Source organism: Tachypleus tridentatus, chromosome 10, assembly GCF_004210375.1.
Source record: "Tachypleus tridentatus isolate NWPU-2018 chromosome 10, ASM421037v1, whole genome shotgun sequence".
In the NCBI taxonomy this organism is placed as follows: domain Eukaryota; kingdom Metazoa; phylum Arthropoda; class Merostomata; order Xiphosura; family Limulidae; genus Tachypleus; species Tachypleus tridentatus.
The window spans coordinates 38,068,990-38,085,636 of NC_134834.1; the positions used below are offsets into that span (position 1 = coordinate 38,068,990).

Below are 16,647 nucleotides of genomic sequence, written 5' to 3' on the forward strand. Positions count from 1 at the left end.
GCACCAAAGCTATATGTAATAATCATTGTTTGCCATATTTCCTTGATGTTTGGAGTTTGTGCTCCAAAGTCTTCAAACGTTCTTCTTTCTCTTCAACGTTCTTTTCACCATCTTTATCACAACTGGTAATAAGAATAAGTCATGCTTTATTTTTATATGTTCTGCTAAAGAGTTCATTAGAAAATCTCATTGTAAAATTTTATTTCAGATAGTTTGCACATCCACTGTTTGAGTTGTTTTGCTGAAATATGATTAAAAACTAAATGTAATTCTCATATGTCAGAATTGGTATACTAAATTCAAATTTGCATACCACAATAGTGGTTTAAGTTGATAAATTCATTTAACTAATTTCCAATAATACTTGTATTCTATTTAGGATGCCTTAGGCTACTATGTTAAAATATGTTAAGTAAGTTGAATTTGAACAAAAACTGCAAATGAATTATTTTAAAAATCTACTGGAGATCTACAAATATTATGAGAGAGAGAATGTTGGTTAGTGTATTTTGACATTTGAAGTCTTTGAAATACCTATATCAGTTTATTTAATATATGTTCTAAATCTATTATATGTCAAGCAAGTCTTAAATGTCTTCAACAAGAAGCATCAAAATAGTTATTAACGACCTTATTTCAAATTGAAAACTTTATATAAGACCATTTGTTCATTTTAGGTACCAATGACTATTCTCTATGAAAATCCCATGCGAGAAGAACCTTCCCCAGAATATCTACAGGAAAAGGAAATCTGCTGTGGATATTTTGAGAAGTGGAATGAACATGATCAGGTAGAATTTGTTGAACTTTTACTCTCCAAGATGTCACATTATCAACACAGTCATGTTAGCTGTTATCTTCGTCCTATGTTGCAAAGAGACTTCATCTCCCTGTTACCAAGTAAGTATATAAAACACTAAAATATAGTGCATTAACATAATTGGACCAAATGTTCCTGATTATCATGTTTATGTATATGCAACTTAATATGTTACTGTAGCCACATACAAGAAAATAACTGGAATTTAGTATCCTATCAAACATCTCTTTCACTAAATGTGCATGCATATTTTGAATTTGCACAATTGCCAGTATTTTATCTTGCAAAAAAGAAAAAGTTTTAAAGAGAAAACTCCAAATCATAATAACATTCATCTTGAAAGCTATAAAGAAATTATAGTGGTTTTGCTTGAAATATTTTTAGAATTCATTGGTAATTTATTAGTTGATGATATTTCTAAATTTTTAGGACTGCCTAGTTAAATTCCTGTGACTTCAATTGTCTAATTTTGGTTAGTGTAATTTGTAGTATGTTTAATGGATTTTTGGAAAAATGTTTCCTGTATGATATCTTACTTCTGCTCACAAAAAAATTGTCAACTTATACTGCTCTATCAGTGCAAATTATCATTTGTCATTAGCCTTGATACTCACACTTCTGCAATATGCAAGTGACTATGTAGCAGACCTTTACAAATTTTCTCTCCAACATTAAAATTCTCAGAACATCCAAACATAATACTGAACTTTTAATAAAAAAAATGTTGTAAATAAAAGCTTTTCTGTTCAAAAATAATAAATATTCATTTAAACCTGTTTTAATTTAACTTTCTTTTGTGCCACATTTTTCATTTTCTCTTGTTATAATTTGTACATTCAAATTATTTACTTCTTATGTATATCATATTTATGTTGTAATCACAAATATTTGTTTGTTTTGTACCTCTAGATTACTGATGATGAAATTTTTGAAGATTCAGAAATGTTTATTGAATACTTCCTATTATCACATTTGTGTTTTACTTCATTAAGATTATAGAGAGAATGTATGTCAGTAATCTGTCGCTTGTGTAAATACACCAAAAAAACATTTTTAGAATTGACATTTTTGTTTCTATGAGCACTGCCTCCAATTTTTGTAGCTTTAATCACAGAGTATATTGTATTAAGTTCTGTGAATAAAAAAAAAAAAAGTAGCAAGGATAATGTATTTGTTTAAGGTTAAATTTTTGTTTCAAGAAGATAAACGTATGTAAAACACTGTCATCTTTGTCTAGCTTGTGTAAATGTTACATTACAGTGAGTGTGTGTGCATACATTACAAGTAATAAAGATTTTGTAAATGTAAAATTATGTTGGGATGGTAGTGGCAAAAAGAATGGAAACAATAATACATGTATAATACATATATATATATAATCCTAATATCCTTCTTTGCCTTCTTTTTGGCACTGCCATCCCTGCATAATTTGACATTTTATGAAATGTTCTTATTGCTTGTTTTGTAAAATTGTTTTCCCTTATTGAAAGTTATAATATTCTTTGAATGTATGTAATAAAGTGATGTGTTTATTGATATTTTTTTTTATATTCCACTTCATGTATGTCATAGGAGTGGCTTCCTAAAGACACCAATTGTATTCTACATTGAGTGTACTACATGTTACAGCTATCTAACTTTCATCTGTTATTGGCTGGTAATTCCGGTTTCACTCTGTACTTAAGCTTTTTTAAAGGAACACCATATTTCTGTAAGAAAGCTAACTTCAAGGGATAATTTAATATTTACACTGGAATTATAATTTTTTTTTTAAATTGCAACTAGTTATTCCAAATAAGCAATGACATAATGCATTGTCTAGAAACACAAGAGTGGATTTAAGTTTAACATTAGTGATAAAGTAGTTCTAGAGTTATCTCAACTGAAACAAGAAGAAAGATTAACAATTTGGTGGGTTGGTCACTTTCTAATTCAATATCTCAACAGTGGTGTCTTACAGTTTTTCCGGAGGTGGGGGGGCTTGTTGACTAGAGAAACAAATGAAAGTGAGTGGAAATTATATCTTTTAAAGTAAAACACTCATATTTTTATTCCTATTGAGTACCTTGGCTAATCCTTACATACAATGTATACAGACTCTTTGATGTGTAAGTTACATCTGAGTATACCATATATTGCTGCTTATAAGTCAGTCCCTAACTCTTGTAATTTTCTGATTACTGTTATATAAGTACCATCCAAAATTATACAAAGAGCCTTCACATATGTTTCTAAAAACATATATTTACAGGGAGATGTTCAAGTACAATTTATTCAACAGTTCTGACAACAAAATTTAAAATTCATCAAAGTTCTCACTTTTAGAATTTGAATTGCCAAAAAATTAATTGAATTCATTTGTATTTATTTCATTGTTGTAAGCATCACAATTTTCCATGGGATCATTGTCTCCTCAGTTTGTGGGTAGGCATTGTTTTCTGTCATAGGATCAAGTTGAATTACTTCATGCTGTACCAACTCTGATTAGTCAAATCAGAAATATTTTTCTTCTTGGCTCTTGCCTTGGCTTCTAGCATAATCTCATTTCTTGTTACTTTTCACAGTGTATATTTTCAGTGTGGGCCAGAAACCAATTTTTCATTCTTCACCAGTACACTTCCTTCTTGACAGACTTTGAATCTTCCCTGTCTGCCTTTACACAGTTGTTTGTCTTTTTGGCAAATTTTATGATTGATTCTTGAAACTTGCTTCCTATCTTATATTTTTTGGTGGAAGCATTTTGATCTTCAGTTGTTAGATATATCGCTAAAATTACAATTAGAATATACGTTGTAACCTTTGTAATATCATTTCTTAAAATTTGAAAACAAAGACTGCATGAAGAGTATTGTATGGTGTGTCTAAGTGGACCATTTCATTTGATCTCAAGGTTCTGCTGATAATCAAGAATTTTTTTACTTTTTTTTATATCTGTTGTAAAAGCTAAATCACTTTTATTGGAATAACATTATCTTAGAAAAAGTTGTCCTATATGCTGCAACATAAAGTATGTGTTCCTTTAGCCCAATCTTGTATATAGTATAAATGAATGCAAACCAGAAATTTTAGATAGCTGAAAGCTAAACATTTGTTTCATATTTTTCCTATAATTTTGTGTATTTGTTGATAGTTGTCTTTGGTGAGATGTGTTCAGTTTTGTGTGTTTGTATGTGTTTAGGAGCCATTTCAGGATTCACTTAACCCTATACTTGCAAGTATATATGTTGCTAACTTAGTGAAGTGTAACATGAACTCATTTACTGTAATTTAACAGACTATAAATTTCTTTAAAGCTTGAGATCCATTTTCATGCCTTCAAATCATCAAAAAAAAAGACAAAATGTAATGAAAGCAAAGCTAATATGAAGACTTTTGAAAGTGGAATATTTAGGTATCAAAACTAAAAATACATTTTTAAATTATTGGGCTTAATATTATTTAGTTGAACAGTCTTACACTGCAACTTTGAAAATCCTGGCAAATATCTAATAATTAAAATTTTTAAAAATTTCTTCTTGAAGAGCAATTTAACCAAGTTAATAATTCAGGTTTACTATAGATTAACAACACTGTATGATTTTTGCTGAAGGTGACATTTGTGAAACTAATATTTTGCTTTACTAATGTATAATTTCTAATGCTGTGATAAATCCATTAGGAAATCCATACAGTTCGAGTCAGTAGTTACTTTAATCATCCATCCAGTTTAATGCTTTGCATATCAAAATGCAGAATTAATAGTTTCTATTCACAGACGTCAAAATTAATATAACCACAAAGTGTTTGTGGCAGATAAAGATAAAAATAGACTAAAATTTACAGGTAGTGGGAAAAATGGTTTTTATGAGTTCCATATTATATTTTTATTCAGATACTCAAATTATATTCATTGATGAAAACATTGTTTTTAATTACATTTTGATATTTCATAGGTAGTGTGATGCAACCAAATTTTATCACTTTTGGGAAGGGTGTATAAAAGTTATTTCGATGTAAAATGTTTGTACACTCAGAATGTTAAGGTGTGTTCATGTCAGGGATTTATAATTTTAAAGAGGATGGGATATACCTTGTACTTAATGATATTGCAAAACAAATGAATAGGGATCAGTTTCAGAATTCAAGACCATATGGAGAAAAACCTACAAAAAGTTATATCTTAGCTATGGTAAACAAAGTACAGTATCTTGTATAACAGAAAATAACCATGAATACAAAGGTTGGGGACAAGAGCTGTCAATGTACCCTAGGCAACAGTATGTAACATAGTCAAGAAAGACCTAAGTCTGGAAAATAACTAAGCTGTTTCCAAAACATGTTTGTTGAACTGTTGGAGGCTTCATTAACTCCTATCACCACAGGTATTCTTTACTGCACATGACACAAGGGTTTAGTGTTTTACATTTAAAATTGATCATTTTATGTAATACCAATTAGAGTAGCATAAAATCTTTGTTAATAATCCATATTTAAATAGCATACAAATTTTAAGTTCTTTATTCTACAAGACAATATTTAAGAAAATCCTGAATTTTTCCTAGTATGACACAAGTGACATCTTCTTTTAGTATGTCATCTTCCCTATTTTATCCACCAACCCTCAAAATTAAAAGTAAATTATTCTCTGTAAAATCATCATTGCTCAGACAAACCTTATTTTTTATAGTCTTCAATTTTGTTTGGTTACAGAGCTATTGGATAGAATATCAGACCCTTCTTGCCACACCTACCTGTCACATCCTCACTTTCATAATGTATTAATAGTTCTCACATGTATTTAATTATATGTTACCTATAATCAATAGAAAGTCAGAGTTTTCTTCCACCAAATAATGTGTTGTATAATGTCATGTTCTGAACAGTTAAATTTTAGTTTCATTCAGAGTACCAACATTGTCCCTGTGAGAAAGTTAATGAGTAGCAAAGATGAATTTGTAACAAACTCTTGTTGCATAGTTATAAAGCTAAAACAATGTTGAGAGGTAAGGGAATTTGTCTACTTTTTATATCTTATTAGTCTGTTTACATTATTTAACTAAATAAAAATTAAGTACATTGATATAATTAGTATAAAAAATTAGGGATAACTTTCTTTGACAATTGACAGAAAGAAAAAAGTAGTTTGGTTACATATTTTATTTCTTGTATTTCATGTTTATTATTTATGTATAACTATAAAAGTAACTAAAATTTGAAAATGGGAATCCTTTTAGGTCGATTAAGATTAGGTTAGGTAAAATAAATAATGATGATAATGTTATAATAAAAATGTTTCACCAAGCACACACGAGCAGCTTGTAGTGCTTGTGGGTAATGTAATTTGTTAGTGTGTAATGTGAGCTGAGTGTTCCCCAAGTGATTTATAACTTATAATGATACAGATATTAGTTATATGCTATTCAAAGGGTAATAAAATTTAATTATAAGTAGATGTATCGTGTTACAAACTTAGAGCTACTAAGGATAAGTGAATATAGTTTCATGTTAAAATTTGAAATTATGCTAGAAAGATAAAAAGGGATAGATTTTTTTAATTTTTTTTAGTTACAAGTTCAGTCAAATTTACCAATTCAATTTTGAGATAGAGTAGAGAAAATAACAAACTATAAAGTTTTGCTGACAAAAAATGTTTGAAATTCATTTAGGAGGATTTAAGGATTACACAACGGAAATTTGTGATTTTTGAGACGAGGAAAAGTATTTTGAATTTTAATATGAAAATTACTTCACAAACAGACTATTCAAAACAAATACTGAATATATTTATGGAAAATCTTTGTTGTATTTTTATTAAAAAACAACTTCACAAAAAAATCATCATTTTTGAATGGGAAAGACTTATTAACTGAAAACTGCCAAATTTTGTGAAGGTACACACTATATTTACACTTAGAAGTATCAAATATAAAATGTCTTTTAAATGAATTGAAAGAGGTCACATGGTCTGTGAAATCAACTGAGCCCATATTGAGAGAGTTTTAGCTGGCAAAGGAAATGGATATGCATGCTATTCTTTTCATGACATTCTGGTCAAGTTGCTGGATCCATTGCTTTTGAATCTATGCATTCAGACTGATAAAATGAGTGATGGAAACTATCATTCTTGTATACTTGTATATGAAATATGAAAAGCATGTTTGGATGGGTGTTATATTTTAAACATACCACCCTTATGATTGAGATTTTTGCTATGGAAACAACTACAGATGTGTCCTTGATGCACAGCATTCAACTAGAGCATATAAGATGTGGTGATGTTCAAATTGTTTTAATATAAAATACTCAATCTCTGTGTAAATGGTAATTGTAATTACTCAATGTAATGATAAAATTAGGTATATGTGAGTTTAAAATATGAATATTTTTGTCTTAAACACTTCAGTGTTAATGACCTTAGTTTGAAACAGGTACTTGGAATGATACTAGATGGATAAAAATTGTTATACTGGACTTCTGTATAAGTGTGATAATCCTAATTGATCAGTTTGATGATAGGAAAGTTACGAAGTGAGAAAGACCATTATTGCACTCCTAAAAATGATGGCCTGACACCATATAGAACATGTTTACATTCAACTTCATATACAGCAACTCACCAGTCAAATGTGAGCATGTTCTATGTGGTGTCAGGCCATCATTTTTAAGGAATGAATTCATAGTCTTTCTCACTTCTTAACTTTGTCCAAAGAGCATAAATAACAATGCTGCTTAAAATTCCAAGTGTGAATTAATATATATATTAAAACTACCATAATCAACGTGAGAAATGTGAGGATTTCATTTTCTTTGATCATATAGCAAAAATACTTTTAAGCCAATGTGATTCAACAAACTGCTCTTAATTGATCTATAAAATTCATTCAACTAGAATAAAGCCAGTTTAGTATCAATCTCACATAAATGTTCTTATGAAACAGCAAGTGCAACAGACAGCTTAATTCATCGCGAAATGCATCTCCTACATGAGGCCATCCAATATCATACTTAAATACGTGCAATTTCCAGTTCAGTTCTCTTTATGCAATGTGATAACTTTTGGTACATCTGGAGAAAGTTATATTCTTGTGTAGCTTGATTTTGGCAATTAAAATAATGCATTAAAGATGTCATCAGTAAGTTCTACGAAAAATAATTTTGGTTCTTAGGAGAGTAATTTGCTTTGTCTTGTTAATTTAGGGAGAGACATTTATAGTTTTTCTTCATATTTATTAAAATGATGGACTGCAGTGTATGGCTTCACAAATTTATTGCATATTTGGAGCAGCCACAATAAATGTATAAAATTTTAGGGCAATAAGGGACCTATTGGTCCATTGAGGCTGCCTCTCCACTAAACTAACTTTTAAAACACATATTCAGCCATGCTGTTAGTTATAACTTGTGTTTATAATAGTTAGATACCAGAAACTGCTATTGAAGTTATACAAACAAAACAGGAGAATTTAGAGTATGTGTCATGTGATAACAAGTTAAGAGTGAATTTTTTAATGTTCCATTTTGAATAAGAAATTAGAACTTAAATTATTGAGAAATTATATACTTTATTCTGACACCAATTTTATTCACATACATTAATAACATTGTTAAATTAAGTTTTGAATGTAACTGTAATGTATTGAAAGACTTTACAGTGGTGTTTACTGACCTTGTAATTTATTTCACAATACACTGTACCATATCCTGTATTTAGAAGTACAGCCTCTACATAAATGGCTTGTATGTTTCTAACACATGACTCAGCTAACTAGGACTAGTGAGTATTGGTTTAAAAATGTTAGATTGCATGCACATGTTAAAAATGTTTGGCCTTGATTGATTGGGAACTACTAAATAAACTTGCATTTTCATTATTTAATTGGTCATACATTATTTATGACTATTTTATTATTTTGTTGAATAAATAAATTTATTAGCAACTTGGTAAGCTGTAGATAAGTATTTTTGTGCTGTTAGTGATGAATATTTCTAAAATTGGCAATGACCTGTTAAACAATAATGGAAAAATTATAATTTGAATCTATGCTATAATTGTTTGTTCTGTTCTGTCTTATTTAGCTGTATTGTGATTTAATTTAGTAGCTTGTAACACATTAAGTTGATTTATAATATGAAACAGTTTTCTTATCTAGATGTTTTGATATTTCTCACAGTAAAACTCTACTCTTATTGAGAAATGGAAATCAAGCAGGAAAATCTGAGAAACAAACTATGATAAATATATGCCAACATTGAAAGGATAACAATTTATTAAAATTAAGTGAAAATGCTTCCTGCCTCCTATAATCTTAAAGGTTAAAATTCCATGTAAAATGATGCATATTTAGCTTCTTGTTACAGGCTCTTGTTTCAATGTTCATCAGTGATTTTTATTACTGGAATAAATTGTAACTTTAATGATAATAACCAGTAAATCTTTTGTTTTTTTTAATATACATGATTTTTTTATCAAAACTGTTAATGATGAATTATGCTCAGTTAGAAAGTGCCTTTCAAATATAACACTGAAAGTATTTTATATTTGAAGCTAGTTTTTTCCTCTGGCTTTCTGCTTCATTTGCTTATCATAACAGAAATGCAAGTTTTAAATGATCAATTAACAAATTAAGATATTTGGGAAGTAATCTGACTGTTCTCTATCCTTTTTGTGTCAAATTGCCATTGCATGATTAACATAGATGTGTACATATAAGCAAAATTCAAGCAATTCCACAGTTTCTGTGTATCAATCAATACAATGCTATCCACTGAACCCTCTCCTCAATACACAGAAATCATGGGACCAATATAATATATTCTGTGAATATATCCACATCCTTTGGTTCCAGGTACAGGCATTTCCTTTGATACATCTTCTCCTACCCCAAGATGTAAAACACTCATTCGTTCGTGTCCTCAGTCACTGGAAGTCCCTTCCAACAACAAAGACCTGCCTAATTGATCCAGGGCAGGATTCATGGAGAGCAATAGACTTCTCTCAAATAAAAACAGTAAGGAAAAAAGACATCATAAACGGAAGGGTTCTCCACCCAATTCACCTACACATCATTAAAAATGGCCCCCGATACAATGGAACTGTCGAGGTTTACATTCTAATCTGGATGACATTAAAATACTGATTGCTTCCTACCAACCTGTATGTCTTTCCTTACAGGAAACATTTCTGAAACTTGCCGATACAGTCACTGTTTAGCAGTTTTCTTTGTACAGAAATGACAGACTGTGTGATGGACAAGTGCATGGAGAGGGTGGCACTGTAGCCATTCGTGTTTCCTTGGGTCATACTATCACTGTTTGTTCTCTCTACCTGTTACCTGGAGAGACATATGATCAATCAGACCTTGATGCTCTCTTGCTGTCTCCCTTTTTAATCCTGGGGGACTTTAATGGACATCATCCTCTCTGGGAAAGTGCTGTTATTGATAGGAGGGGTTGCTCTGTAGAGCGTATGCTCTCTAATCACAACCTTTCTCTTTTCAATAGCAGTTCTACTTATTTCATGCACCTAGTAATTCCTTTAATGCTATTGATCTCTCAGTTTGCTCCCCTTCATTATTCCCCCATTTTTCATGAAGGGTTGACAATAATCCATAAGGCAGTGATCATTTTCCTATTATTTTGAGAGAGACTGGCCGTGGTCGATGCCACCTAAACCGCGTGTCCCGGTGGAAGCTGGATCAGGCAGACTGGCCCACTTTCACTGCTCTCACAGAACTTGATCCTGTCATCATCTGTCAGCCATCAATAGATGACTGTGTGGCAGCAGTAACTGACTGTATTATACAAACAGCTGCTCAATGTGTTCCTAAAACCTCGACACATTTTCCATTATATATTCATCTGTGGAGGAATCCTGCCTGCCACATGGCAGGGAAGGCTCAAAAATGGGCCTGGGATACTTTCTGTAGATACTCCATACTCTCAAACTGCATTGCTTTCCAGTGGGCCCTTGTACATGCTTGGTGGGTAAGACGTCAAAGCCAGAAGGAATTTTGGACTAAGTTCACAACTGGCATATCTTTTACCACCAGTTCCAAAGTCATATGGGACAAAATCTGAAAGGTTAGAAGGCAATACAATTCTGTCTCCCTCTTGATCGTACTCTCTGATGGACAGAAAGTAGCTGATATCCAGAGCATCACCGATACTCTAGGTCAGGGGTCACCAAACTTTTTTCACAGGGAAAAAATGTACTTGGGGAATGATAAGCTTAGGCCGTACGATCATTATGTTCAATACTCATAAGCTAGAATGAAAGCTCTCTGTAAAAGACTTAACACTAAGTTTAGGATGCCACATTAGCCATGTGGGAGTAGCATGCAATACACACACATAATAAAAAACAAACAGAAATACAACCAACATTTTTATTTACCAAAAGGTTATCAAAGAAGGTGACATTAGCAAAAACAGTTGTCACATCGTACATAGTGAGTACATATCTGAATGTCACTAAGCCGCAAAAAAGTTAGTGAGATTTATGAAATTGGCATTTGGCTTTCAAAATATCTTCAATGTTTGGTTTTGAATTGCTGCATCCAATCATTAGAATTGCTTTTAAATGTTCATCAGTCAAACTTGATTGATGTACCGACTTCACATACTTCATTTTTGAAAATGCTTGTTCACAGACATAAGTTGTTCTGAACACTGATGCCATACCAGATACAAACTGCTTCATCTTGGGAAACTCATCTTCAGGTATGCAGCTGTAAAATTCAATAAGTTGCCCCTCTCTGTGTTTTGCTTTCAACAAGTCATTTCCTTGCAAATCGATGACCTCCAGCTGAAGTTCCACTGGCACGTCATCAATTATACAATCAAAAGAATTCTGAAGAAGGAGAATGTCACTTTTGATTCTTACGAGATCTGAAAATCTCTCTAAAAATGCTTATTTAAATCACCAATAATCTTTTTCTGAAACTCCAGGTTGACATCTTCTGTGATTCCAGCATGAAACACTGAAAATGAGAGAGGTTTCCTCCTTCTAAATGTGCTTCAAACAATGACAGCTTTATCTGAAATTCTTTAATGATTTTATAGAGATCACAGACAAGACTATTCTTCCCCTGAAGTTTCAAGTTCAGTTCATTCATGTGGGATGTGATATCAACCAAAATTACAACTTTGACAACCTGGTTGGATCCGACAGAAGTGGATCAGCTCTATATTTCTCGATAAGAAATATATCTATTTCTCTTCTCAGCTTATAAAAATGAGACAAGACTTCACTGAAGCTGAGCCACCTCACCACCGTGTGATAGGGCAAGTCACAGAAATTCAAATTAACTTCTTAAGAAATGCCTTGAACTGACAATGATTAAGTGCATGACCCCAAATGAAGTTCACTGCAGAAATGACTAGTTTCAGTACGCCAGAAATATTTTAGTCTTTACCACAGAGTGCTTGCTGATGTATGATGCAGTGTATGAACAGAGTGCTTGAGAGTTGAAGATCTTCCAACTGTTTCCTGATCAGCCCCACCAGATCCTTCTTTACTCCAGCCATGGTTTTTCCTCCATCAACTGTTACACCTCTAAGCTGATTCCACTGAAGGTTATAGTCTTGCTAAGTTTTATGCACTTCCATGAAAATGTCTTTTCCAGTTGTTCTTTCATGCATGCTGCAAACTGATGCCAACTCTTCCATGATCTGAAAGTCCAAATTAACTCTACGAATGAACACGAGAAATTGTGACGTACTTGAGAGATCATAGACTCATCGAGTGCCAGAGAATACCATTGGAAGTTTCTAGATTTTTGGTGTATCTGTAATGCGATGTTCTCTCCAAGTTCTTCTGCTTTCTGTACAACTGAAGTTGCTGAAAGGCTGATACTTTCAGAGAACTTGACTTTTTCAGGACACAGCTCATTTGCTGCTTTTATCATACACTCTTTGAGGAAGTTGCCATCAGTAAAAGATTTTCCTCGCTCTGCCATTCTATGCACTATTTTGTAACTTGTACGAGTGACAGATTAATTTTCAGCAAATCTTCTTGTGAAGAGATTATTTTGAGATTCAAAAACACGTTTCATGGATTCAAATTTCTCAGGACAGAACTTTCCTGAAAATTTCAAACATGTTGATAGATGTTTTGTTTCATAGTGACATCGAATATTGTACTCTTTCAAAACAGCAACACTTTCGGTGCATATCATACAAATAGCTTTCTGGTTTTTTTGTTTCCACAAAGAAGTACTTTTCTACCCATTCTTCATTGAAAGCACGACACTCAAAGTCAACTTTTCTTTTTTAAAAGCAGCTGTAACGATGGGTGAAAAAACGCACAAACAAAATATATTGAAACGTGCGTTTGCCACGACACTTACCTAAGAATGAGTTACAAAAAGCGCATAACGTAATTACTAAGAGAAATTAGCTTGTAGAAGCAGTAACCTTAGGCCACTGCATTTACAAGACGAGTCGATTGGATGAGGGTTAAGTCTGTACTTATTTTCGAAATCCTAATGCTTTCATAGATACATGCCTCTATATGAATAAATGGGCAACAAGGACGAAATAAAAATTTTCCTATTGGTTAAAAATGCACAACAGTCTTGTTTTTTTTATCATAACGTCTTGTGTTTGCCAGCTTAAAGCGACCATCAGTGTGATTTATTTTGTTATGACAGTCGGACATTTGATGAAATGTTACTTTTAATTCCAAGTGGCTAGCTGCCAGTGGGCCAGACAAAATGACCTCGAGGGTCATAGTTTGGTGACCCCTGCTCAAGGTGAACGCTTTTGCCAGGTTTCTGGCACTTCTGCTTCTTCCTTCACCTTTTTAGCTATCAAGACTCGTGCAGAGCGATCACCTCTTTCCTTTCGAGCTGATTCTCTTTATGACTATAATCATCCCTTTACACTGGTGGAACTCAAACTGGCCCTTCATTGGTCTGGCAGTACATCGGTTGGACCAAATGATGTACACTATGACATGCTGAGCTATCTATCTCCTGCTTTTCTTGCTATTCTTCTAATTGTTTTTAATCAGATCTGGCAGGAGAATGTTTTTCCTGATGCCTGGCACCAGACTGTTGTCCTACCTTTCTCTAAGTCTGAGAAGGATCCCAAGATTCGTTCAAACTACTGTCCAGTTGCTTTGATGAGCTGTCTCTGTAAGACCTAAGAGAGGATGGTTTACGCTTGTCTTGTTTGGTTCCTCGAATTATGGAACCTCTTCTCACCTACACAGTGTGGGTTCCAACAACAGCTCTCCATCATAGACCACCTGATTCGACTTGAAACATCACTCAGAGAAGCCTTTTTCAAACAACAACATCTTGTATCAGTATTCCTTGACATTGAGAAGGCTTATGACACATCATGCAGGTATGGCATTTTGTGAGACCTCCATATATATGGGTTAAGTGGTCATTTGCCCAATTTTTAAATTTTTTAATGGACACGAGATTCCAAGTTCAGGGCTGTGTTTTGAGTGTCACACTTTTCAGTATAAAGATTAATGCCATCACTGAACAATTCCCTCTCACTGTTGCAAACAGGGTCTATGTCGACGACTTTCACATCTTGTGTCAGTCATCGAACATAAGGTATATTAAAGGGCAGCTCCAGACTGCCCTCAATTGTTTACTGATGTGGACCACAGAAAACGGCTTTAATTTCTCCCTCTCTAAAACTGTTTGCATGCACTTTTGCTGCCAATGGGGTATTCACCCTGATTCTGAATTCCATATTGGTGAAGTTGTGCTGCCTGTGGTCCCTGAGACAAAGTTCCTGGGGCTTATCTTTGATGGTAAGCTGACCTTTATACCACACATGAAGCAGCTATGGGTGAAATGTACAAGAGCACTGAACATCCTCCATGTTCTCTCTACCACCACTTGGAAGGCAGATTGATTTTCTATGCTTAAGATATATCGTGCTCTGATTCAATCAAAACTCGACTATGGATCACTGGTCTATGGCTCTGCCAGACCCTTGGCCTTAAAGGTGTTGGACCCCATTCATCATCAAGGGCTTTGGCTGTGCACTGGGGCTTTCTGCATCTCCCCAGTTCAGAGCTTATACATAGAGTCTCATGAACCTTCTTTGCACCTCCACCGTTTGTGCTAAAAAATTCCTCTACAGCTTTTTTGTTCAATGCTGAGCTGTACTCCATTTCTCTTGCCCTGGATCACATAGAAGCTAAGCATTACTCAAACTGCACTATTTATACTGACTCGCTGTGTACTCTACTGGCCCTGGAATCACTTCACGTTAGTTCATACCCTGTTCTCACCGATATTCAAAACCAACTGGCCTATTTCTCTTTAACATCTACTTCTATCCAGTTTTTCTGGATACTGGGCCACATTGGTATTCTCGGGAACGAGTTCGCAGACATGGCAGCTAAATGTATCTGCTCTGGCACTATCACCGCTGTGCCTATTCTATACATAGACTATGGTCTTGTATTTAAGGCTCAAGGCTCAGCTCCGTGCCAGCTGGCAGTCGACTTGGAATGAGCAACGTGAAAACAAGCTTTTTCAAATAAAACCCTTCATAGGACTTTGGCCGTCTTGCTTTCATAAGGATCGGAAAGAGGAAGTTGTTCTAACTGGACTACACATTGGTCACAGTTTTTTATCTCATCGTTTTCTTTTACCTGGAACTGATGCACCAGTGTGTAGTCTGTGTAGCACTCAGATCACAATAAGCCACATATTACTTTCTTGCCATCATTACAACTCTCAATGATGGCACAATTTTAAACCTGTTCTGTCCCAAGTTTGTCCATAGCGTTAGACAGTGTTATTGGTGATGGCGACACTGTCCACCTTGGTTTTTAGTTTTTTATAGGCCATTAATTTATTTAATGCCATTTAAGTTTTTTAATTTATACATTTAAGTTTTTTAATTTATACATTAAACATTTTTTAATGTGGTTCCCTTTTAAGAATAAGTCTCTTTAGTTTGATTTGAAATTAGAAAATGGCCGTAACATTAAATAACTCAATACCAGGACTGGAAAGGCCAACTTCAGGTGACTAATGCCGCTGTTTGAATTACCTCTTAGTCATACTGGCAAGTTATTATTAAAATTTTCTGTACATCTTTTAAAACTTTTATTACTTTTTAAAAATGGCCGTAATGTCACATAACTCGGAACCAGGACTGGAAAGGCCAACTTTGGGTGACTGACGGTGGTTTTTGTACTTACCTGTTAGTCTTCTGGCAGGTTGCGATAATTACCATTATGCTACAGAAGGTCTTTCATGACTTCTCTTACTGTAGTTTTTCTCTTAATATTATAGACTAGGTGTCAACATTGTTTTTATGATATTTATGCTTTTTTTAAACTCTGTTTTGTTTTACCTTAATTTCCTTTTATGAATTGTACTAGATTTACCTTTTTACTTGATGTTAGGTGCAGATAGCCTAACTGCTTTGTATCATAAAACACTAAATCAACCAAGCAACCAATCGATCAGACTGATGATATATTTGACTATCCTGGGAACAGGGGGTCATGAGTACATTACATGCTGGACATCTGAAGTTATTTTTATCAATGATCCATGGATACTCCATGTTCTGGTGTCAGGGTTGGTCATTCAGTTTACATAACCTCTACTATTGACTGTGAAACATGTTGCCTTTTCAGCTTCAACAGATCTGCAGTGAGTTGAGCTTAATTCCCAGTCCATAAGAGTTGTTAGTCAGAAGGGTAGTAGATAGGGTCCATCCTATTTTTTGGGATTTTATTCCCATTTAATCATTGTATCAAAGAAGGCAGGAGATTGACGTACAATCCTTATCCTTCTTGACTCAACCAATTTGTAGATTCTCCTCACATTACATTGGAATCTTTTCTCAATCTGTGATGG

At 33.5% G+C, this 16,647-nt stretch overlaps 1 protein-coding gene across 3 annotated transcripts in view; it reads left to right on the forward strand.

Annotated features, from left to right (window-relative positions):
- LOC143229078 (F-box/WD repeat-containing protein 1A-like) overlaps window positions 1–16,647 on the forward strand; it is a 73,036-nt gene that overhangs the window by 10,664 nt on the left and 45,725 nt on the right. For 2 of the 3 annotated variants that reach the window (XM_076460860.1, XM_076460861.1), the window contains exon 2: window positions 678–900. In XM_076460860.1, coding sequence (XP_076316975.1) covers window positions 678–900 — 223 coding nt within the window. Of the gene's footprint in view, window positions 1–677; window positions 901–8,512; window positions 8,574–16,647 lie in introns of those variants that run through there. The other variant, XM_076460862.1, reaches the window with a different exon arrangement.